The sequence below is a fragment of the Chanodichthys erythropterus genome, chromosome 12 (genome assembly GCF_024489055.1).
Source record: "Chanodichthys erythropterus isolate Z2021 chromosome 12, ASM2448905v1, whole genome shotgun sequence".
In the NCBI taxonomy this organism is placed as follows: domain Eukaryota; kingdom Metazoa; phylum Chordata; class Actinopteri; order Cypriniformes; family Xenocyprididae; genus Chanodichthys; species Chanodichthys erythropterus.
The window spans coordinates 59,510,914-59,536,547 of record NC_090232.1 but is presented as its reverse complement, the minus strand read 5'-3'; the positions used below and the strand labels follow the sequence as shown (position 1 = coordinate 59,536,547).

General features: G+C 39.8%; 1 protein-coding gene across 1 annotated transcript in view; it reads left to right on the top strand.

Moving 5' to 3' along the window:
• The first annotated feature begins 6,127 nt into the window (after nt 1-6,127).
• lonrf2 (LON peptidase N-terminal domain and ring finger 2) overlaps nt 6,128-25,634 on the top strand; it is a 169,013-nt gene continuing 149,506 nt past the window's right edge. The window contains exon 1 of the mRNA XM_067404428.1: nt 6,128-7,685. Coding sequence (XP_067260529.1) covers nt 6,947-7,685 — 739 coding nt within the window. The 5' untranslated portion in view covers nt 6,128-6,946. The remainder of the gene's footprint in view (nt 7,686-25,634) is intronic.

Below are 25,634 nucleotides of genomic sequence, written 5' to 3'. Positions count from 1 at the left end.
GCGCCGCAGGATGTCTATTCGCGTCTTTGCATTCACTTAACATGTAAATCACTCGCGCTTAACGCTTCATTCGCGTCCGGTGTGAACGCACCATAAGGTGTCCCCTGTGTCTGTGAAGTTTCAGCTCAATATACCCCATAGATTTTTTTTTATACATTTTTTTAACTGCCTATTTTGGGGCATCAATAACTATGCACCGATTCAGCGCGTGGCCCCTTTAAATTGCACGCTCCCTGCCCCCACGAGCTCTTGACTATAAAATATAACTATATACTAATATAACCCTCAAATGGATCTTTACAAGATGTTCGTCATGCATACTGCATGCATGCATCGGATCATGTGAGTATAATATTTATTTGGATGTTTAAATTTGATTCTGAATGAGTTTGAGGCTGTGCTTCATGGCTAAAGCTAACATTACACACAGTTGGAGAGATTTCTAAAGAATGAAGATGTGTTTATGCATTATACAGACCGCAAGTGTTTAAAAATGAAAATAGCGACGGCTATTTTCATAGCCGTCTTAACTGTTTCTTAAACAGTAAGAAACGATGGTAACTTTAACCATATTTAACAGTACATTAGTAACATGCTAACGAAACATTTAGAAAGTTTACAAATATCACTAAAAATATCATGTAATCATGGATCATGTCAGTTATTATCACTCCATCTGCCATTTTTTGCTATTGTTCTTGCCTGCTTACCTAGTCTGATGATTCAGCTGTGCACAGATTCAGACGTTGATACTGGCTGCCCATGTGTAATGCCTTGAACATGGGCTGGCATATGCAAATATTGGGGGCGTACATATTAATGATCCCGACTGTTACGTAACAGTCGGTGTTATGTTGTGATTCGCCTGTTTTTCTGAGGTCTTTTAAACAAATGAGATTTACACAAGAAGGAGGAAACAATGGTGTTTGAGACTCACTGTATGTCATTTCCTTGTTCTGAACTCTTGTTATTCAACTATGCCAAGGTAAATTCAATTTTTGATTCTAGGGCACCTTTAAAGGTGCAATATGGAATATTTTCTGTCCCCTAGAGGTCGCTAGAGGCCTATTCAAAACAAAGACGTAGCTTGATGACGCCAAGTTTGAGCGTGGAATCTGGATGGCATGTGTTGATAAATGGCATGCAATTAATTTAAAAAAACGTATTGTATGATGGAGATAATAACGGTAATAAATGCTGTATTACCGTTACTAAAAATAAAGCTGCATCTGATTATGCTATGTTAGCTACTTCACAAAATAGTGTTTTTTTCTCTGAGGTATAGTAAAGCATGGTACTCGCAAAAAATCAAGAAAATTATAATTTTTTTGTGAGGCCTGCATTGACAGCAAGTTCATTTAGACTTTCAAATGCACTGAAAGGTACTACAAACATATTTAAAACAGTTCATGTGACTAATGGTTCAACTTGTTATGAAGCGACCAGAATACTTTTTGTGCACCAAAAAAACCAAAATAACTACTTTATTCAACAATATCTAGTGAAGGGTGATTTCAAAACACTGCTTCGTGAAGCATTGAAGCTTTACGAATCTTTTGTTTCGAATCAGTGGTTTGGAGCACTGCCAAAGTCACAAGAACCATTGAAATTTCGCATAGTTTACTGAAATCATGTGACTTTGGCAGTTTGAGATCATTTGATACATGCTCCAAACTAATAAAAGATTTGCAAGGCTTCAAAGCTTCATGAAGCAGTGTTTTGAAATCTCCCTTCACTAGATATTGTTGTCATTTTTTTTTTTTTTTTTTTTTTGGCGCACAAAAAGTATTCATTGCATTAAGGTTGAACCACTGTAGTCACATGAACTGTTTTAAATATATCTTTAGTACCTTTCTGGGCATTTGAAAGTCTAAATTAACTTTCTGTCAATGCAGGCCTCACTGAGCCAATGGATTTTATCAAAAATATCTTAATTTGTGTTCCGAAGATGAACAAAGGTCTTACAGGTATGGAACGACATGAGGATGAGTAATTAATGACAGAATTTTCATTTTTGGGTGAACTAACCCTTTAAGGTTAAAATCACAGTAATATTTACAATATTTATGTAACGGAGCAGACTCAGAGTAAACCATGTGCAGCTTTATTGGAAAATCGTAGTCGTACAGGCTGGGGTCAGATAACGGCAAGAGCAGTATCAGAAACAAAACAAACTCAGTGTCGGGGACAGGCAATCAGTCAGGGCTGGCGGCAGACAGGGCAGGATAAACCAGAGAACAGGCAAACAGAACACAAGGCAGGCAGCGAGCAGAATCAGAGTTGTCAAGGCAGTCCAGGGTCATACACAAGATAAACAAACACAGGGAAAAAACGCTCAGAAATGTTGGCCGGGGCAAAACAAGACTTCGCGACTGGCTGTGGGTGCATGGGTCTTTTATGGTCCAAGAAGATATGGAACAGGTGGTTAAAGGTTGTGGGTAATGGAGTCCGGGGATGGCAGAACTCAGGTGACGGCGCCCTCAGGTGGCTATCGGAGGGAGCCACAGAGGTCGTATTCGTGAAAGAGCCCCCTCCCTGCGAGCGGCTCCTGAAGCGAGGAGGCGGGCGACGCCGGGGTCTTCCACGAGGTCGAGGGGCCAGATGCTCCGGATGGGTCCTGTGGAATTCGGTGATGAGGTTGGGATCCAGAATATCGTTGCCATTAACCCAGGACCGCTCCTCCGGGCCAAACCCCTCCCAGTCGACTAGATATTGCAGCAAGCGGCCCCGGTGCCTGGAGTCCAGCGGTTCGTGGACCTGGTAAGCCTCCTCGCCTTCGATGATGAGGGGAGGAGGTCTCTGGTCACCGACCCCCTCTAGGTTCTCCCCTCCTCTCGGACCACCTGCGGGCTTAAGCAGAGAGACATGGAAAGTGGGTGAGATACGGTATTCAGGAGGTAAAGCTAGACGGAAGGATACTGGAGTGATCTGACGGATGACTTTGAATGGACCCACGTACCTAGGGTTGAGTTTCTTGCAGGGAAGTCGAAGACGAAGATGCCGGGTAGAAAGCCAGACCCACTGACCAGGACGATAACCAGGAGCTGGACGACGAGTTCGGTCTGCTTGTTCCTTCTGAAGCCTGACTGCTCTCTGAAGGTGAACATGGGCCTCATTCCAGACTGCCTCACTTCTGCGAAGCCAGTTGTCCACAGCGGGAAGATCGGTGGGTTCGCCTGACCAAGGGAACAGAGGTGGTTGGTATCCCAAGATACACTTGAATGGTGTGAGACCCGCAGCCGGCTTCAGGAGTGAGTTCTGAGCGTATTCGGCCCAGAACAGATACCGACTCCAATCGGTCTGATTCTGGTGGCAGTAGGAGCGGAGGTAATGGATGAGCTCCTGGTTCATTCTCTCTGCCTGACCATTGGCCTCTGGATGGTAGCCGGAAGTGAGGCTTATGTTGACGTTAAGCCTCTGGAAGAAGGCTGCCCACAAGCGTGAGGTGAATTGGGGCCCTCTATTGGAGACAATGTCCTCGGGAAGACCATAGAACCGGAATACTTGGTTGCACAGCTGTTCAGCGGTTTCTAGGGCGGAAGGTAGTTTTGGCAGATGGATGAACTGACAGGCCTTCAAGAAGCGGTCCACCACTGTGAGGATGGTGGTGAGACCCTGGGAGTTGGGCAAATCCGTTACGAAGTCTATGGTAATGTGGGACCATGGCCGTTGAGGTATGGGCAGCGGTTGAAGACCGCTAGGCAGCTGTCGGGGTGACTTGGTGGTTTGACAAATGGAACAGTTCTGAACGTAATGGATTATGTCTGCCTGCAGGGAAGACCACCAGAAACGGTTACTGACCAGTTGTGCAGTGGCGGCGATGCCGGGATGGCCAGCGCTGGGGGAGGTGTGTATCATGTGCAGTACTCGCTGACGAAGAGATGCAGGTACGTAAGTGAGTGATGCAGGGCATTCGGCCGGTGAGGGATCTGTGAGTTGAGCGTTGGTGATCTCAGTCATGATATCCCACTGATTAGGTTCCAGGACGATGGAAGAAGGGAGAATGGGTTCTTTGGTGGGCGGTGAGGCAGTAGACTCGAATTGGCGTGATAGAGCATCAGCTTTAATGTTCTTGGATACAGGGCGGTAGGTCACAGTGAATGCGAAGCGAGTAAAGAACAGTGCCCATCGAGCTTGGTGGTGGTTAAGGCATTTGGCGGCACGCAGATAAGTTGCGGTGGTCGGTCAGTACTGTGAACGGGTGTTTACTTCCCTCTAGCCAGTGTCACCATTGTTCCAGTGTGGCCTTGATCACCAGAAGTTCCCGATCTCCCACATCATAATTTTGCTCAGGAGGAGTTAGTTTGCGTGAATAAAAGGCGCAAGGAAACATCTTGGGAGGACTGCCATGCCGCTGGGAGAGTATAGCTCACAGGTGGTGAGCTAATCAGGTGGTTAAAGGTTTGTGGGTAATGGAGTCTGGGGATGGCTAGTACTCAGGTGACGGCGCCCTCAGGTGGCGATCGGAGGGAGCCACAGAGGTCGTATTCGTGACAATTTACAATAAAGTACCAAAAAAGCTACCTGAAAAAAACGATGCGCAAGTGTACCTGGACAAAAGCTGTTTAAATGCAAAGGGTGGTCACGCCAAATACTGATTTAATTTGGTTAACAGGTTAATTGATTAAATAAAATCTATTTATGACAGTATTTTTGAAAGCATCCTTTACATGCTTTGCAGCATTTTTACACAAGTGCCTAAAACTTCTGTAACTTTGCAGGTCGATACACTACAGGAAAATATATAAATAACTGGCTTAAAACCCTTTTTGGAGGGTGAATATACTGATGTGCCTAAGACTTTTGCACAGTACTGTACATTGAAATATTGTACATTTGTAATATTGCAAATAATTTTTAGAATGGATAGTATGCACATTGGGGCATAGGACATCTCTTGTCTTATGCTGTAGCCATTGAATAAATTCTAGTGTCTCATGTATAATGTCAGGTTAAAAGATTTGTAATATCAATATCACTGATATTAATTATTATTATTAATTATACATCACATTCACATAATAGTAATTCTTTCTGAAATAAGTTTGTCATTATGCCAAAATGTATACATTGAAACCTAAAAATTAGTTTTCATAACCCTCAGTTTCATGTGACAGGTTGCTGGAAGGGAATGACTGAAACTCATCTGGCTACTGGACAACCTTATTGCCCAGCCCTCACACAAGAAAACACTTCATCAGAAAGGAGATTTGTGAGGAGGCCGGCACATTCATTTTAAAGATTACGAGGGAACATGATTTTAATTTTGTATTTATTTTTTTATTTTTTTAAATCACAAATTGTATACATTTATTTAAAAATAATATGTGCACAGATACATAATTTATAATAAACACTGCAACATTCCATAAACAAAAATAATTGTCAATTTTGATATTGCAATGACTTTTAAGTGTTGGGTATTGTTTGCTGCTTCAAACAGGTGTTTCATTAGGATTACCTTTAACTATGATCCCAGGTTAGTGTAGATTACTACAGGGATTAAGTGCACTTGGAGATCCAAGAAATTATTTCTTGTTGTCTAGTTGTCACTGACATGCTTTTAAGATTGACTTTTTCTTTAAAGTATAGTCAGTTAAGTGTGGTAAACTGTTATTTATTTGTTTAGTATACATAATGTGTTTAACAAATGAGTTAAATATCAGATACAGCTTGGATATACATAAAAGATACAATGCATCAAGCTGCATAAATATACAAATTTGATAAACAAGGTTTAGTCATTGTTGTCACACTGAATGTAGGATATTAAATTGCACTTACATAAAGTAAACAGTTACATAAAACTTTGGATTAATGTTAGGTCACCATGTATTAGGCTAGCACCATGTTCATAAGCCATTTATAAATGTCGTCACCTCAAACTTTTCACGGTTTTTGATTGTGTCTTTCACGTGCCATAGAATCCATATATCAAAAAAAAAAACAAAAAAAAACCTTTTTTTAAAATATGAAATTATCCCCTTTTTTCTACATACCTGCCCCTTTTAGGTTACACAACCGTTTGAATCATTATATAAGTGAGCTATATAACACACCAATGGGGCCTCATCCCTGACGTCACGTGCTTCTTACGTGAATTATAGAGAGACAGACGGTCGGTATCACACTTTCCCGTGCAGACCAAATGGTAACCTCAAAACTGTTTCGGTTCTGCTAAAACAAGTAATTAATATTTACAGTTTCCAGTGGCTTGTAGACATGGACATCCTGTAGAATGATCAGAACAAAAGAGACCCGGGGAAGGACCGTTTTAAAAGGTATTCCGATCGAAAGACTTCTCGAGGATTACGCAGAGTGCCGATGCCGGTGACTTCGGATCTTCTTTAAAACTGATAGGTCATCTAAACGTCGGCCATGAATATGCTTCATTCAGCAGAGGTCTCGAAAGTCACCATCAGCAAATGTGAAAATCATATTTAACCTTTTATTTTGTCAGTTGTTTAATTAAATGCGTCGTGTTTGGATACTCGTTTGTGATTTCAAAATAAACCCAACGAACTACTTTTCTGCAGTTTTGAAACGTAACGTTTTTTTGTTGTTGTTGTTTTACTTTTCAACTAGCAATGCTAACAGTGCTATATGTGTTATGTATTATTTTGGCAGAAGTTAGACACCTTACTTTTGCTTTACTGAGAAATGTCAGTCATTTAAAGGTTGTCTTGGGCCTAGCAGTGGTGAATGGGAAATGTATTGTTTACCGGAGGAGTGTATATAAATATTTAGCCTTGTCTCCTTAATAGTGAATTTCTCCAATATTCCGAGATCGTGTTGTATTAAAGGTGGGGTTTTTGTTAATTAACTGAAAACACGACTGCATCAGGTTAGATGTAATTGTGGATTCCATGCTTTAGAACAGAATCCTATACGCTCCTTTTTGCCGCTTTCCTACAAATAATTCGAATTTCATGTGGAGTAGCAGAAAATGGATTCTGGGATTCAAAATCATGCCGAACATTATGTGCACGACCTCTCTAACCCGACCGCACCGGGGTTGTGTGCGGAAATGCTCGGGGTGGCGGACGAGGCGTGCCGGGCAGGAGACTTCGATCTGGCCGCAGAGATATATTCCTCTCAGCTAGCCGAGCTTGAGCACACCGACCGTGGCCTCTGTCTGCGGAAAGCTGATGCCCTGGCCCGAGGGGGACGCATAGCCGATGCATTGGACTCATACTGCATCGCTGCAAATCTTCAGGCACTGAGACCCAATGAATTGCAGGTTTTAGTTGAAGTTATAGCGCATACTATACGTACAAAAGAGCAGTGTGACGGTAAGACAATAAGCGTGAGTTCTTACTCAGAAAACAGATGTTTTGAAAGTGACGAGTTAGATGAAGAGCAGAACTTGGACTTGTTTTCATGTCGCCTTTGCAAGTGCTTGTTAACGGATCCGACGACTTTGGTGTGTGGGCACACTTACTGTAAGCGCTGTCTGGAAGATGACTTGACAAAAGAGTGCAGAAGCTGTCGTTTGAAAACGAACAAATCACCAAGAGAATTAAATGTGGACGGACTCAGAGTAAATGTTATTGTCAGTGGCTTGATTGACAAGTGGTTCAATTCGGAAAGCAAAGCGAGACGATACTGGTTGGAAGGGGAAATTCTTTGGAAAAAACAAGACTTATCCAACGCCATACTGAAGTTCAACGAGGCCATGGCACTAGGTAAGACACTGTTTCATTCTTACGTACAAGCGGCCTTTCACCCAATTTATTGCAGCGAGTGTTTTATAAAGAACTGACCTACTTTCCGAGAGACTGATGAAACAGCCACAGGGGGCGACATTGTGTATCACGTTCAAAGATGTTTCGTAACAACGTGACCAATATAATTTAAATAAACCAGTTGAGGTTTTGAATTGGAGTTTGAGGTGTTACGCTGGTAAAAGATAGGCTGGTGTCAACAACCATCATCTATGGTTTTGTTGCATGTTATCAACCCAACTTAAAGTCTTCCATCTAGTACTCTCTGTCTACACAATAAATTAGGCACAATAATAATTATTACTGAATTATTGCAGAAATTTTGTTTGTAAATTAAGTTTGTGTAATTTTGTTTGGGTTGCTGTTAGGCTGGTTTTAGCTCAAGTGTCAAAAGTAGGTCAGTGCTCTGTTCATTAGGCCTGCTCATTATTTGAAGTGTGAGAAATACATGCTGTTTTTTTATTTATTTTATTTTATTCATTTATTTTTGTCCCCAAGGCTGTGCCCTCCGGGGTTCTCATGCATACATCACCATCCCATTTCAGAAAAGCAACCATTACATTCCAAAGTAAGAAAGAAATCAGTAATTTGTGCCTCAGAAGGAATAATAGTCTTGGTTGCTTTTCTAAGATGAGACCAACTCTGTGACATATGCAGCTGACAGATGCAACCTATGGAGGGTGCAACCTTCGAAATGAGACCCTACAATGAGATAGCTACCACAAACAGTGAAACCACTAAAAAGCAAAGATTCACCGATATGAAAATTTTGGCCATACTGATAATTCTTTACATTTGAAAGGCAATAACCTATACACCGCATTCCAAATTATTATGCAAGTAATATATCAGTAAGATTTCAGTAGAATAAACATTCAGATTGTAGTTTTTCTAAGAAAATGTATGTTTGTTTATTTATCCATGTCTTTTTAGATAACTGGTATCAATCTCAGATAAAATAATTTGCCAGGTCTACTTGGGTCTATGGAAACCCTACTTAGAGGTTGTTCCACATTATTAAGCAAGTCACAGTTCTCATGCCATATGGAGAGGAAGAAAGATCTTTCTAGGGCTGCACGATTAATCGCATGAGATTGTCATGCGTGTCTGATCAGTAAAGCCGGTTCTGTGATTAGCGGTAAATGTCCATCACCTGCTTTCAAATGGAGCGGCACTTAATATACAGAGCCGTAGTTCGCGGACAAGCTAAGCAATATCGTGTTCATAATCGAAGGCGATTCATCTGCGATTATGAATGCGATATTGCGTATCTTGTCCGCAAACTACGGCTAGATCTTTCTAGATCTTTCTGAAGATGAAAAGCATGAAATGGTCCAATGTTTTTTTAATGTCTTTTGCACAACTAATATTTTGTGAAACTGGATGTAGATTATCAAATTATAAATAAGATTTGTGAGTGATTTAGAGCACAGCAGAACTCTGTCAGATAAATGCTTATTAATAAAAGTTCCTGTCAAAAAATGTATTGTTTTTAAAGCCAGTGTTGAGCAGCAAACAGTTATTTGAAGCTGCTGGTGTCTCTGGAGTCTCAAGATGCTCTCCATGCAGGCTGGCAGTTGTGCGTAAAGATGCATTTCAGCCATTACTAACCAAACCTCACAAAGAGAAACATTTACAGTGGGTGAAGAATTCACAAAATTCTTATACAGTCATGTTCTCGTTATAATTTTATGTAGCCTATATGACAGATTTGTGCTGCACATGTTGCACTTAACTGTATCTTCCTTTTCAAAGTGATTCCAATCATATCAAGCAATTCAAAACCATCATGCCGAACAGCGCATCTGAAGTGTTTCAGCTGAAGTAAATAAACCTTCATCCCTAGGTTACATGCTTTGTCCAACAGGTACAATGATATAAGTTTGTATAACAGAAAGCGTTTCTGTATGTCAAGACATATAGAATGTCAAATAGAAAAGACAGTGTCCTAAATTATACAAGGTTTTTTTTTCCTTTCAGGCGTTATTAGAATGTTGTTTCCTACCTCTAGGTTACATGGTCTGTAAAAGAATATTTCTTTTACACGATCATGTAACCTAGAGGTAGGAAACAATTAAGTTGGTCAGTTCAAATGTCTCCTAACACATTTAGATTTTACAAGATAGACAGAACCAAAATGTTTATGCTTAATGAGGATGCGTTAATTCCACGGATCATGCATAACCTAATTTTGCCTGTCTAAAGCCTGTATTCCAAGCTCTATGCTGGGTAATGCAGGCAGAGCATTAACTGGTCACTCACAGAGACAAAGGGTAAAAGCAGAAAGCTGAGTTTGTTTCTCATAGCGAGCATCGCTTCTGTGTTTGTTAATTACAGTTTTGGCAGAATTCCTTCTGGTCTCTCACATGATGGCAGTGTAGGCGTTTTGTGTACTGCATGTTTTATCTCACAATATGCTGCTCTGTCACTTTGGAAGTAAACATGTATGTTGCTTGCTTGCCCAGTGCTGTCTGTGATCTGAGAAATGTCAAGTCCCATGTCGAGTCATATCACACCTTGTTAATGCTGAGAAACAAATTTGTCAGGATAATTTTCTCACTGCTACACTGTAAAAAAAATAATACACTATATCTACTCAAAATTGTGGCAACAGATTACAAGCAATATTAATAAGATTTAATAAGAATTAAGTTCAAATTAATCAGATGCGCTCCTTAAAAGTGAACCATTTTAAAATGAGTAGCTGCAAATAGCACACAATTTTTTTTTAAAAAGTAAAATTTAAACAAAAATATTGGATTTATTGGACAAAAGAACACTATATTAATGAAAACTACTTAATGAAATTCTTTTGACATAACACAAAATTAAGTTAATATTATAAATAATAAGTGGATTTTTTAAATTAATGTATTTTTATTAATTAAATCTGATTTTGAGTATAAATAACAGACGTCAAAGACTAAGAACTCTTTATTTATCAGAAAATTGGGCAGTACAAATGCAGACAAGGCACTGATTTTCCAGGTACAGATGACCGGTGCTGTAGTCTGTAATGTAAAAGATCACCTTGTTGCAATCTACAGATTTTACACTGCCATCTCATTACATTGCACCTATTAAAAAAAAACACATGAGAGAAAAAGGAAAAAAAAAAACACACACATGAGTAGACATTTTAATGGTTAACATTTTTTTGCACTTTAATTTTTGTGACTAATACCTCTAATACCTAATTATACTGTGCAACCAAATGTATAGATGTTCATAGTTGGTTGTAAGAGTTAAACAATGTTTAAATGATAATTATAATGGCTGGAAAGGGAGCAGTGCATGTGAGCACTGGAAAGGGCATACGCTGTTGACTGCGAAAGGCTAACAATCTTAGCTTATCTGCTTTAGCTAATAATCGGTCTAAATCATGATTTCATACTTTGCTGGTGGTAATAACACACATCCTGGACAATTAACAACAGTTTTTAAGAAATAAATTAAATTATCTTCCTTACCTTTGTCAAAAAATTAACTTAAGAATATCGTCATCAGATTGTCGTCGTCGTCGTCAGCCTCCAATTCTCAGCGGTATTCCAGTAAAACCAGGCCTTGTGGACATAAACCATTCAGTATCAGTGCTCAACAGCTGCCTTATGTAGCATTATTTGATAATATTAACACAAAACTAAGCAAAGCACCCAAAAAGCACGCCATCAGAAATGTCCTCACACTGTCTGCTGTGGGAAACTCTAGGTCATTCCTTAAAAGCATGTACTGCAATTGAAAATGTTTGTCAATTGAAAACAACTCATTTTCATCATGTTTGATTCATTCAATATTCTCTCTGTTTGGAATTACTCAATAAGAATAGATGAATCCTTAATGTCAAAATTGAGTAGGTTTTGCTAGACAATTTAAACACAAACTGTCCAAAAAACAAATTCATTTTGTTAAGTAAAGTTTACATATTAAATTCCATGAAATCTACAAACCCACAGGATTACAATCAAGTTAAAACCTCCTTTATGCCCCTTATGCCAAAGTCCAGTATCTCTGAAGCATATTTTAATGGATGGTTTTAGAGGGTTAGTTCACTCAAAAATTAAAATAATGTAATTTATTACTCACCCTCATGTCATTCTACACCCATAGAGATTTTTACGATTAAAATGAATCCAACATCAGCATAATCCAATAAGCCGATTACGAGATATTGATCACGCAATTACGACACGCAAAAACCCCACAGGCGCACAGATGCTAACTAAAATGTAGCTATCACTTGCCATTTAACTTCATGAAACTTGCGTAGATTGTAGAAAATGGCACAGTATTAATAAGCGGACTCTTCCAACTGAAATGAGTCCAAGATCAAAATAAAAACCATAAAACCTCTTGTGGGAAAGTTGTGAAATTTTGCATACTGTTAGAGGACAGTCTGAACTGTGCCCATAGCAAATTTGGAGTCTCTAACTCAATCCCTCTAGCGCCACCAGCTGTCCAAACAGCTGTCATGTTTATGCTAATAAATTTTGAACCATAATGGGTAGAAACAAAATTCTTTTCCCTCTGATTCCTTGGGTCAAGATGAATCGATTGCACCCTATGACGTAATTTTCCGTCATAAAAATTTTTCCGCCATTTAGAATTTTCTGAAAAACCTACTTTTTCGAACTCCTCCTAGGCTGTTACTCCGATTTTCATGAAAATTGAACCAGATCATCTTCAGACCATGGGAACAAAATGTCATGGAATTCAAGTCAATTCCTCAAACCGTTTTTGAAAAACACGCGAACGAATTGTACGTAGTGTTTGCGCAAATAGATGTAAGGCTGTATCTCCGCAATGTTTTATCGTATTCAGACCAAAATTGGTACATGTCATCATAAGCTTGACCTGAGGCAACATGCAGCATTTCGGCACGGAGCCTGCTACTGGTGCAGAAATATGAAAAATTGATATTTTTGCTTATACCTTCTGATGGCTTTGTCCAAACATCATCTATTTGGACTTGTTAGATTCGTTAGATTCATGCCGAGTCGTATGATATCCAATTTTCCCATGTCGGACATTTTTACTGTTTGCCATTTTGAATTTTGTGCTAAAATGCGGTATTTTACGAACGCATTAGCGTATCGTTAGAAAAGTCTGTATGGGTCTTTGGCACCATGCCCTGACAATACTCAAAAAGTTTTGGCGCAGCGCCACCTTGTGATCAAAAGTTAACACAATTTACAAAAATGTTAATAACTTTTGACTATATTAACTGATTGTTAAGGTCCTTTCACACTGGACGCGATTTTGACGCGCAAATTATTTGCGCGATGGTTTTGTTTTTTGATCAGCTGTTTGTGTAATGAGTGGTTCCATACCGAACGCGAATGTGCTGCTGCGAAAAAACGTTTATTTTTTTCACTTCTATCTGTAGTCCATAGGCATACAATTTCCCCATTGTGGGACAAATAGAGGTTTTCTTATCTTAGACCGAAGCCTATTTATATCCTGTGTAAAGTGTTTTCTTTACTTAAAAAAAACATATGTTTATAAAGTTTAATGTTTTACAAATTTGAAGCGGAGAAGAGTCTGATATGTCCCGTCTAGTTGTAGTCAATGTGCTATATAAGGATGTAACGTAACGTTTATTATTATCAAATTTAATATAGCACAATTCGACTTGCTCTGTAACAAATAATGATTAATAAGACCAAAGATTGCCCGTTCTATGTACTCAAATTGAATTATGTCTCGTGTTTAACCACTATAAGAGCCAGCGGCAAATCCCCGAGGCACTGGCCAAGATGAAGCTGTTCTCGGCAGTTACAGAAGCACTGAACGGCCGCTGACGCACTCGAAATCGTTATATATAGGAGCTGTTATTAAATATGAGTCACATATTTCAGGTCTAAACAACTACATTCTCGCCTAAAAAACTATTAAAACTACACTTCGTGGTACAAGTAGTATTTGTAAAAATTACGGTTGATTTGATCGGCCGCCATGACGGTCACTTCAAGCTGAGTGATACAAACAGTGAAAAGGCAGTAGGAGTGCTGTTATCACTGAAATATCGCATGGCTATCAGCCAATCAGATTCGAGAACCAGACAGAACTGTTGTATAAAAAAAAAATATATATTTCATTCAGCTGTCGCCGCGAATGTTTTGGAATCTTTCAGAGCACAAACGTCGCAAATTCCGGTCGCGGCTGATGTGAATGGTTTTGACGCAAACTATTCACACGTGAACTGTTCGCTTTTTCGTTTCGCTTTTCCGTTACGAGTCCGGTGTGAAAGGGCCTTAATGAAACTGGTTCTAGTAGATTCCTTGGGTCCTGCTGAGAACATAGATATCACATTTGCCATAGTCGGCTGAACTTCCTGTCCGCCATATTGTTTTTCTTTAAAAACCTACTTTTTTGAAATTGATCCATATCATCTTCAGACCATGGCGACAAAAAGTTATGGATTTCAAATCGATATGTCTAACCGTTTTCGCATACGGGAGCAATGAATTTCAGGCATGATGCAAAACCCACTCTTGAAGCCATATCTCTGCAATGCTTTGACATATTGACACCAAACTTTGCAAGTGTCATTGTCACCTCACTCTGACCATACCGCAACAATTTGGACACAGCGCCACCTATTGGTCGAAAGTGATGAACCAGTAAATCTTAATTTTTGATAATTTTTCAGCTCTTTTGCTGAAAATTATCTTAATAGGTATTAATTTGCTCACTGTTGCAGTTGGTCTGATGTCCACAGCCATGTTGGCCGGCTTAATGTGCCGTTTTTGTGCTTGGCCCCGTAATTGCTGCTTGCAGCTATATTTTCTTTATGGGATCATCAAATTTGCTCCAGATACAGCTCCCATACAGAGGAACATCACCAAAAAAACAATTGTCCTCCTACATTATTTTATTTTATTAGTTATTGGATGTCAAATATTAAATGTATATATCAGCAGTTTCTCAGCATGAGAATGTTAAAGGTTCATGAAACCCCCCTGTTTTACCCTGGTCGTTCACACATCAAAGCTCAGAAAAGTCTATTAAAATGGGCGTGTAACGCTCTGGAAAAGTGGGAGTGTAGAGGGGGGCAAAGAGGGGAGAGAACAACCAATGAAGCACAGACATAGAACACACTCATTATACAGAATAATGAATATTAATATATGAGCACAGAGAAAATGACGACAAATTCCCAAGCACAAGGGAGAAATGCGAAAGAATATTTAATAGGGCTAATAATAGAATACTTTTATGTTTACAAGCACTGCAGTCTCAAAATCAGCCTTTTGTCTATTAGAATAATCAAGTCATCACGTTCAGATAGGCTACACCACTGTATCAGTGACCAGTTTGCACATATATAATTAATTTGAAGAAGACTTGATGAAATATGTGTGCATAACTACACCGTGCTGGTTAATGTTTGGTGCAGGAGAATGTGTGAAATAAAAACTTTAAACACGGATACTTTATTCTGTATGAGCTATGTGCCACGTGGCTAGTGTTATTAAACTCATCGCGGAGCTCCGTGCTGAAACCGATCATATGCGCGCTCCATGTGTGTATCATAATAACAATCGTATTTTTCATGTGTTCGTATTCAAACTCCAGTTCTGACCGCATCGCGAGCAAAATACAAACTGTGCTGAAGGAAACATGCAAACTGGCTCGCGTGTTTGAACGCAGCTAGAGCAGAGGTTAATGAACAGCACTTTTGTGACATTTGAATTCTCTGCTGTAATGCGATCTCACGTGAACATACTTTCCATTTGTGCTTGTAGATTACAGCAAAACAATCCAGATGCACACAAACCTCTGCTCTGGTCGCGTCGCAGGAAAACACATTTTGTTGTAGCACTGAGGAAACGGAACACCAACGATATGTCTCTAAATGACAAGAGACAGAGGCGAGAGAAGTGATACTTCCTCGTGCCTAATACCGCAATTATAATCTTATGCATACTACAGCGCAGTGATTGGATTAAATGAGCTTTATCTCATAAATGTATGTCGAGAATTGCTCGACGCGGTCTACATCAGCATGTTTGACCATGCCCATACTTGGGCCAAAAGTACACGATGACATCAGATTTTGTGACTGTTGATCCGACTTCGCTTTTCAAACCGGAAGACAGCTATTTTTGCATTTTTCAGAGCGATTTCTATTTTTCACTTATGAATAACATTGAGTACCTTTAGTGTTTTCAATGATGTGCAGCCTATACATATCTGTTTACATCTCAAAAAAAGTGTTTTGGGGTTTCATGACACTTAGTAGCTAACATAGCATAATCACATGCAGGTTTATTTTTAGTAACAGTAATACCTAACTTTCTCCATCGTACAATACGTTTTCAAATGAATTACATGCCATTTATCCACACAGCCCATCCAGCATTTAATATGATATTCTAAAATTGATCTAGCTTGCTGCAGCGTGCAACAAGTAATGCACAGAGTAACGTTATAACATAATTTTCAACACATTTCAAATGTATCAAATATGATAAACAGAGCTGCGTTACCTCATACTCATGACTGGAAAAAGCGGAAGCGGCACTGACAACTGTGGAATAAGCTCCACTGCTCACAAGTTCGTCTGCCATTAGCAATCGCTCCTCGTTCAGCGGCCTTGTTAAGCTCCCACAACACTCAATCCTGCTCTGCTTCTACAGTATTGTTAATAATAGCATCCATGAACATGATTTCTGCCCAAGTCCTATCCCGATTCTTTTCCACTGGCTGTGAGGTGATGTCCCAAGATTCCTCGCTCAAACTTGGTGTCATCAAGCTACGCCTTTGCACCTTTTAAAATACATACCAATAACAATAATAATTTATTCTATTAAAGTATCAAAAGCAAGTAATCATATGGTTTTATATTGAACAAAACTATCAAAATACATAATGTATTGTACAATATTACTAATGTTCTTTATGTATTATAACAATTGCCTGCAAAGGCCTGATGATTGTTTTTACAATTTACAACATGATCTAATCCTTGTTTAATATTGGCTTACAACATATTTTAAATGCCCACTTAATCTTTAATATTTGGCCATTTCTTTACAACAGAAATGCTACAACCACTGTAATTTCTTGAACAAGAACATGTGGACTTAAACGAGGGCTTAAACTTTTGAATTTGTGATGAGCAGTTAGCACATTTCACTAAGTTGAAACATACTGATGTATTCTCCTGCGTTTGTGTAGGTTTATAGATGGCTTACCTTACAAATCTAAATACTGCACATTTGCGTTTCCAGATGAAAGTTAAAACCAATCCAAATTCACAGCATATGCAGAGATGCAGTTTGAGATGTGCCACTCATGTAAATTATAACTGTTCAGGTGGAGCATCATTTACTGTGAATGGAGCCACTAGTAGATAACCTTACACGCATGTAAATAATTACAGCACATCTATATTAAAACCTGAAGCACATACATTTAATTAAATTGCAGCCTTTGTAAATTCACAATACCCTTATGCTTTATAATGTTTTTAAACGGGTTTAATATTGTGCAGCCTTAGAAAAACGGTCTAATAATGCATTTCATGTATTCTCGTCCATGGAAAGCACCACTTCCGGTATTTTGCCGGTTGCTTGACAGACAAATTGTTTTTTTGTTTTTTTTTATCGAATACTCAAATTTAATCAAGGAATCATGACTGTTGTGTATTTACGTCATGCAAATCGACCTTTCTGTTTTTCCGTATACCCTCCCTGTGTTACGTGATACTATTGAGAATACTGAGTTACGTAGTGTGTTGTGTAGGAATTAAAAAACGCACGCACCAGTTTATGCTCACTCCTGTCTCTCGTGTATTTCTGAGAAAATATACAGAAAATATACAACATAATTGGCGACGAGGACCCTTCGTACCACATTAAGTTTTGTTGTTGTGAACTTTGGTCGATGTTTCGAGACTGAAGATGTTCGCAGCGTTAATTCTCCACCCCGAGCTCATCATTCTCCACGAGGGAAAGGGAGAGTGAATGCACGGCAACCTCGTAAGTTTGCAAGCCGCGACAGTCGGGACAGAACGAGTTGTCTTCGCTGGAAGGAAATAGAGTGAAAGACAAGAAAAGAAGTTGACGACGGAATGCGGATCAAAAAAAAAAAAAAAAAAAAAAAAAAGAGGAATTACAAGAGCTGATGAACGGAAACAAAGAGGGGAGTGAGTAAAAAGAAAATGGCTGGATTAATTGGTTGTATTGGACCGTTTGATGAATCAGTAGAGCAGTGGAGTGCTTATACCGAACGTTTTGACTACTTTGTGCTGGCAAACGAAATAAAAAATGAAGCAATTGTGCCAACATTTCTAAGCGTAATGGGTGTGAAAACGTTCAATTTGCTGCGAAGTTTAACTCAGCCGCAGAAACCAGGCGACAAATCATACGAGGAAATAGCGGGCTTACTCAAAGATCACTATTCACCCAAACCACTGATTATCGCAGAGAGATTCAGGTTTCATAAAAGAAATCAGCAAGATGGTGAATCCATCTCACAATTTGTGGCTGTGTTGAAACGATTATCCGAACATTGTGAGTTTGGCCAGTCATTGAGTGACACAATACGTGACAGGCTTGTTTGTGGTCTTCGAAGTGAAGCTATACAAAAGCGACTACTAACTGAAAGTAACTTAACATTACAGAAGGCCATAGAAATCAGCACGTCAATGGAAATGGCCGCAAAAGAGGCACAACAACTAAGTGCTTCCACCCAAGTACACAAACTGTACGCTGATTCAAAGAACAGGTCAAACTCAGGTAAGCCATGTTACCGCTGTGGAAAAGTGGGGCATCAGCCTGGAGATTGTTGGTGCAAGGACATGAACTGTAGAAATTGTGGCAAGAAAGGTCACATTGAACGCGCCTGCAAAAACAAAAAGACACAACCAATCAAAAATGCTGGACCTAAAAAGAAAAATTACCATAAATTTAAACAAAAGCATGTGAACCAAATGGAAAGTGGCCATCACACACAGAGTGATTCGGGATCTGCGGAAGAGGATGTGTTATGCGTTTTATCTGTTTCAGGAGATGAACAGGGCTACTGGGTGACTCCTCTTCTAAATGGGAAACCGGTACGGATGCAGGTGGACACAGGAGCTGCGGTATCACTGGTGTCAGTGACAACATTGAAAGAAACGTTGCCGCATCTCACACCTCAGCCATCCAACATTACACTAAAGACCTACACAGGTGAGATAGTTCCTGTTAAAGGGGTAATTGAGGTGACAGTTGAACTAAATAGGCAGAAGAAGAAATTACCGCTGTATGTTATCGAAGGCAATCACCCAGCTTTGCTAGGAAGGACTTGGCTGGAAAGGATGAAGCTGGATTGGCAAGAGGTCCATCTGGTCAGCGAAAACACAAAACTCCAAAGGATTCTAAATAAGTATTCGGATGTGTTCAGTGATGAACTAGGAAGTATGAAGGACATTGCAGTAAAACTGATGGTGAAACCAGACAGTCAACCAAAGTGTTTGAAAAACAGACCGGTGGCGTATGCCATTAAACCCAAGGTTGAAGCTGAATTAGAGAGACTAGTAAAGGTTGGAGTTCTGCGACCAGTACGCACAAGTGAGTGGGCAACACCAATTGTGCCGGTCTTAAAAAAAGACGGGTCCCTTCGTCTATGTGGAGATTTTAAGGTCACCATAAATCCGGTTCTGACCCCAGAGCAGTATCCCCTGCCTCTTATTGAGGATCTTTTTTCCAATCTCGCTGGGGGCCAACAGTTCAGTAAAATAGATTTGTGCCAAGCATACTTGCAAATGCACGTGGACCCAAATTCACAAGAACTTCTGACCATCGTGACCCATAAGGGGATGTATCAATATCAGAGGCTTCCTTTTGGGATTACCTCGGCACCGGCTCTGTTTCAAAGAGCAATGGATCAGATTCTCAGTGGGCTGACCGGGGTGCAGTGTTATCTTGATGATTTGCTGATCACCGGAAAGGATGAACAAGAGCATTTGAGTAACCTTGAAGCCACCTTGCGGAGATTGCAGAATTTTGGACTGAGGGTCAGAAAGGACAAGTGTGAGTTTTTCTGCCCTTCAGTTGAATATTTGGGCCATGTGATTGATAGTTCTGGACTTCACAAGGCACCCTCAAAGGTGAAGGCGATAGTGGAAGCGCCAGCTCCGCAAAACGTGAGTCAGCTTCGGTCTTTTTTGGGCCTGTTGACATATTATGCGAAATTTGTGCCAAATCTGGCTAACGGGCTGAAACCATTGCATGACCTACTGAACAAATCCAAAAAGTGGGAATGGACCAAACAATGTGAAGAATCCTTCAATGAAGTAAAAATAGCCTTAGCCCAGTCTGAAGCTCACTCATTTCAACCCCGCTCTGCCAGTGCAGTTGGCATGTGACGCATCGCCCTATGGCGTGGGGGCGGTGGTGTCACACATCATGCCATCGGGTGAGGAAAAACCCATCGCTTTTGCGTCACAAACTTTGAGTAAGGCAGAATGTAACTATGCTCAAATCGAGCGTGAGGCACTCGGTATTGTGTTTGGGGTGAAGAAATTTCATCAGTTCTTATTTGGAAGACGATTTACGCTTCTAACTGATCACAGACCTCTCACCTCCATCTTCGGCCCACATTCAGGTATTCCTTCACTTGCAGCTGCAAGAATGCAGCGGTGGGCCCTTCTTCTGTCTGCACATCAGTATGAGATAAAATACAGAAGATCGGAACATCATGCTAATGCTGATGGGCTCTCCAGACTTCCGTTGCCCATTTCACACCCAGAACCAGCAAAGGCAGAAATTTTCTACTTCAAAGAGGTGGACAATTCCCCTGTAACGGCAGCTCAGGTAAAAAGGCACACACGTACGGACCCAGTGATGTCCAAGGTTTTGGATCTGGTGCTCAGAGGGGAAGTAGGAGAAATGTCACCGCTCCTAAGGCCTTATGTAACCAGGAGAAATAAGCTAACAGTAGAATCTGGATGTCTACTATGGGGCTCAAGGGTCATTATTCCACCACCTTTGAGACAACAAATACTGGAGGAACTTCATTCTGGACACTGTGGAGTAGTTAGGATGAAGGAAATCGCCCGTAGCTACCTTTGGTGGCCAGGTGTGGACTCGGAGATTGAGGATAAAGCAAAAACATGCAGTTCATGTCAAAAGCTGAGAAATACTCCTCAACCAGCCCCGTTACACCCCTGGCAATGGCCTGAGAAACCGTGGATGCGAGTCCATATTGATTTTGCAGGGCCTTTGGAAGACCATATGTTTTTAGTTGTTCTTGATGCCCACAGCAAATGGCCAGAGGTTGAGGTAATGAAAGGCACATCATCATTGAAAACTGTGGAAGCCCTTCGTTCAATTTTTGGTCGTTTTGGCCTGCCACAGCAACTTGTCAGTGACAATGGGCCTCAGCTGGTCTCGGAGGAGTTTGAAGCTTTCATGAAGGTCAACGGGATTCAGCACATTCGATCAGCACCTTATCACCCGTCAACTAACGGTCTTGCTGAGCGGTTTGTCCAGACAATGAAGCAGGCTCTCAAGTCAACCCAGGGTAAAGGATCACTGAATCAGCGCCTCAACACTTTTCTACTTTCCTACAGAAACACCCCCCATGCCACCACTAAAGTATCTCCTGCCACCGCTATGTTCAAAAGACAACTTCACACTCGTCTGGATTTGTTGAAACCCCTGAAAACAAAACAGACTGTTCAAGCACAACAAAACCTTCAGATGGAACGACATCTAAAAGCAAAACATCGTTGTTTCAGACCAGGAGACAAAGTGCTAGCTCGTAACTATGGGAAAGGTGTCAAATGGCTACCAGCAGTAGTGATTGCACAAACAGGGCCAGTGTCTTACACTGTTGAACTTGCTGATGATCATCTCATCTGGAAAAGGCATGTAGACCAGTTACTAGCTGCAAATTCATGTGATAACTCAGGAGCACAGGTGACAAAAGATCCTTTCCTGGATATTACTCCAGAATACCATCATCTATCTGAGAATTCGTCCACACCAACTCCTGAGAATGCGCAGACGGAGATTCCGCCTAGTCAGGTGAAAGAGACTGTTCCAGGTACAAGTCAGTTAGTGCCCTTGTCAAAGCAAACCCCGGCTAAAGAAACTGTAACTGTGGATGTACCTACAGTTCGGCCATATCCTAAAAGAGAACGTCGACCTCCCAATAGACTGACACTTTAGATAGTGACAAACCCACAACAATGGGGCAGAATAATCCCCCAGGGTTATGTCTGGGAAAAGAGGTAGTCTACCCTCTTTCCCTAGCTAAAAAAAAAAAAAAGTTATCTTTTGAATAATGTATGTTGATATGTACATCTGAAGTTTAAGAGAAGTGTGTTTAAAAGAATGTTACAGTTGATTTAATCATTATTTTCTTTATTACTTTGAATTTAAGTGGGGAGGAATATGTTGTGTATTTACGTCATGCAAATTGACCTTTCTGTTTTTCCGTATACCCTCCCTGTGTTACGTGATACTATTGAGAATACCGAGTTACGTAGTGTGTTGTGTAGGAATTAAAAAACGCACGCACAAGTTTATGCTCACTCCTGTCTTTCGTGTATTTCTGAGAAAATATACAGAAAATATACAACAATGACGGCCCTAATTTTCTCATTTTTTTGAAGCAAAAATTCTAAGTCTTGTGGACACATTTAGTATTTGTTTTGTGGCCTTATTTCAGTGACTTAATTTTAGTTTTTTCAATAACCACACATAAACTTCATAGAAGCCAAAGTGCTTCCATACGCTAGCTTTTAATGCAGAGTGTGCCAGTCGGATTTCTCGCTTTTCTCTTATTGTACTTATCCACTGGCGTGTAGTGAGCTGAGCAGAGCGAGCATTTTCAGTTCATTCCCATGCAAGTTCAACTTCCATAGAAATTAGTTGAAAACGCTCACTCTGTTCCACTCGCTCCGAGCCAGTGGATACGCACCGTTATGTACATTGCCACAGACTGTCTGGGAGCCGCACTTCTGCACTTCAGCACTTCAGCACTTCAGAGTTCTGGATTTTGCTTCCCGTCAATGTTACGTTATCAATTAGCGTATCAATCAAAGTTAACATTTAGAAAATCTGTGAAAAATTTGTGAATAGATTCAGAATCATCCGTGTCTGCATCATGATGCATCTAAGAATCAAATTTTCCCCCCACCCCTATCATGCACCCTGTTCACTCAGATATACTTCAGTCACGGAGCACCGCAGTAAACAGCAGCCACCTTTTACAGTTCCTTCCGAATCAAAACAACGAGCTTATGCTGCGTTCATGCCATTACTACCATAATTAAGAGATATAACCTATGATGTTTTAACTGGAGCTGTTCAGTCAGACTCACAATTGTGCATATCCATGTCAACAGTATCAAAACCGAAATTAATGTGTAGCAGTTAGGTACAAGCTCAAGTTGTTTACGTTCATTATTATTGTAATATCTGCTTTGAGACATGAGGTAGTTTAACACTAGAGGTGTCTCCAACTAGGAATTTACATAGTCAAATCAGAATTGTCAAGTCTTGTCTATAGTCAAATGATAGTCAAATCGTGTGTGGGTGGTGAGAGGGAGGGGTTAAGCTTATGAATCAGCCTGTCGAATCAGCGGAGCACCAAAGTCATGTGATTTCAGCAGTTTGGCGGTTTGACACGTAATCCGAATCATGATTTGACACGCTGATTCATAACGCTCCAAAGCTTCATGAGTCAGTGTTTTGAAATCAGCCATCACTATACAAGTATTTATTTTCATTTTTTGCCACACCAAAAATATTCTCGTTGCTTTATAATATTAATATCGAACAAATGTATTCACATGAACTGATTTAAATATGTTTTTAGTACATTAATGGATCTTGAGAGAGGAAATGTCATTTCTGGCTATGCAGGCCTCACAGAGCCATTGGAAATATCTTAATATATATCTTAAAATATCTTAATTTGTGTTCCGAAGATGAACGAATGTCTTATGGGTGTGGAACGGCATAAGGGTGAGTAATAAATGACATTTTCATTTTTGAGTGAACTAACCCTTTAATGACTTTGTGTTATGTTGACCGAGTTTGGTGGTGATTGCATGAAGCCCCTACGAGGAGTACGTAATTCGGAGCCTGATTAATCAAAAAATTCACATTTCAAACCAAAATTCCTGTTGGTCAGCTTAATGAGATCAATATATATATATCTATATATCTCTCGAGTTTGGTGACTGTAGGTAAAACTAACCCCCCCCCACCCCCACTCCCACACACACACACACTTTTGCCAAAAGGTGGCGTTATAGAGGCCCTCCTCTCTGCCCATTTCTAGGGTTTTTCCCATGTCTACTGGATGACATCCCTGAGGTGTGTCGAAAAGCATCCAAAATGAATATTTAAAGTTTGATGTGTTGCCATGGCAACAGTGTTTAAGATATCAAACATCTTTTCACAAGTCTACATTCACCATCTCTTGATATTATTCTGATGATGTTTGAAGCAAATTGGGTGAAAATAAAAGGGTGATCTCAAAGCATTTTGAAAGTGTCACACTTCCTGCTGCCAATTGGTGGTGCTATAACTTTGACTCAAAAGAGTCACATCCATGTGATTGGACTCCTACAATGAACACAGCTGAAGTTTAATCAAAATCAGTCAATGCAGAAGTTATAACTAGGGTTGGGAATAGAAAAAAATCAAAAACACTGGTCAGGAATTGGATACTTGTTATAAAATTACTTATTGATCCTTTGTGTGCATTTTAAATATGACTTCAAACCTTTCAAGCATGAGACGACACTGTTTTCCGTGCTGCACACGCATCCAAAGTGCGCTCACAGAAAAAGTGATTTTAAAACCTTTCAAGCATGAGATGACTTTTGGTGCTGCAGCTCTTAAAGCGACTAATATTCATCAGCTTAATATTCCTGTTGCCATCTCTATAATAACACTAATCAAGCATAAAATACAGAGAATTCACTCGTTCTTTACTGAATAATTTTGTAACTATATTTGTAATGTATCCTATTTTATTTATAAAGTGGTGTTATTTTACATTTGATTAGTTTCTGAACACGGATACCGGAAAATATTAAAAGTTTATATTAATCGCATATTTGTTGTATTTGTTTACTTGTCTTTAATAAGTTGAAATTTGTATTAGTTAGGCTAGTTTTTGCTATGCTATTTTTAAACCATAGGCAAAAGTTCCTTGTGTTATTTGGCTTTTTGATTTTTGTTTATGGTATTCAGCTAAAATGAAATGTTTTGCAACAAGACCTAAATAAATGTGAATATTTATTTTTATTTATTTTTTTTAAACCTAATTGAAATCGAAATTAACACTCTGAGGTCTGAGGTATCGCCGGCGATACCACCGCGTTTTTTTTTCTTACAAGTGTGAAAGAGACCCAAAATACTCCGTCAATGTTGCACATACAATTAAGAGTTATACACCATTTTCATCTGTGGAATATCTTCTTTTATTTGAGGACACTCAGAGTAAAAACTGTGCTTTTTGCAAAATAAAGAAAACTAACATGATGCGTGATCTCTCGTCTCCCTCTGAACGAAGTCCAATCTGATAGTTCTCAGAAAATGAACTAACTTAGTGAATACTAATCACAAAAAAATTAAACTTATGTCTAAAAAAAACATTGAAATGTCAGGTTTTAAATCGTGTAAGTCAAATCGAAAACAAATATTCTGTTTATGTAATCTGTATGAAAAGAGAGCCATGTCAGAAGTCCGCGATTCATCTCATTATCCGCTAATGCGGCCACGCCCATGGAGCCAGCACTATTCAGACGCAAATTGTGAGTCAACACATGCATACATTGTCTCAATCGTGTATTTATTGTCTTGAAAAGTGTTTTGAATAGCCATAGTTACCGATCTCTGGCCTCTGTTAGTTCGGTTAGTTCTTGGATTGCCTTAGGGTGACCACCCGTCCTGCTTT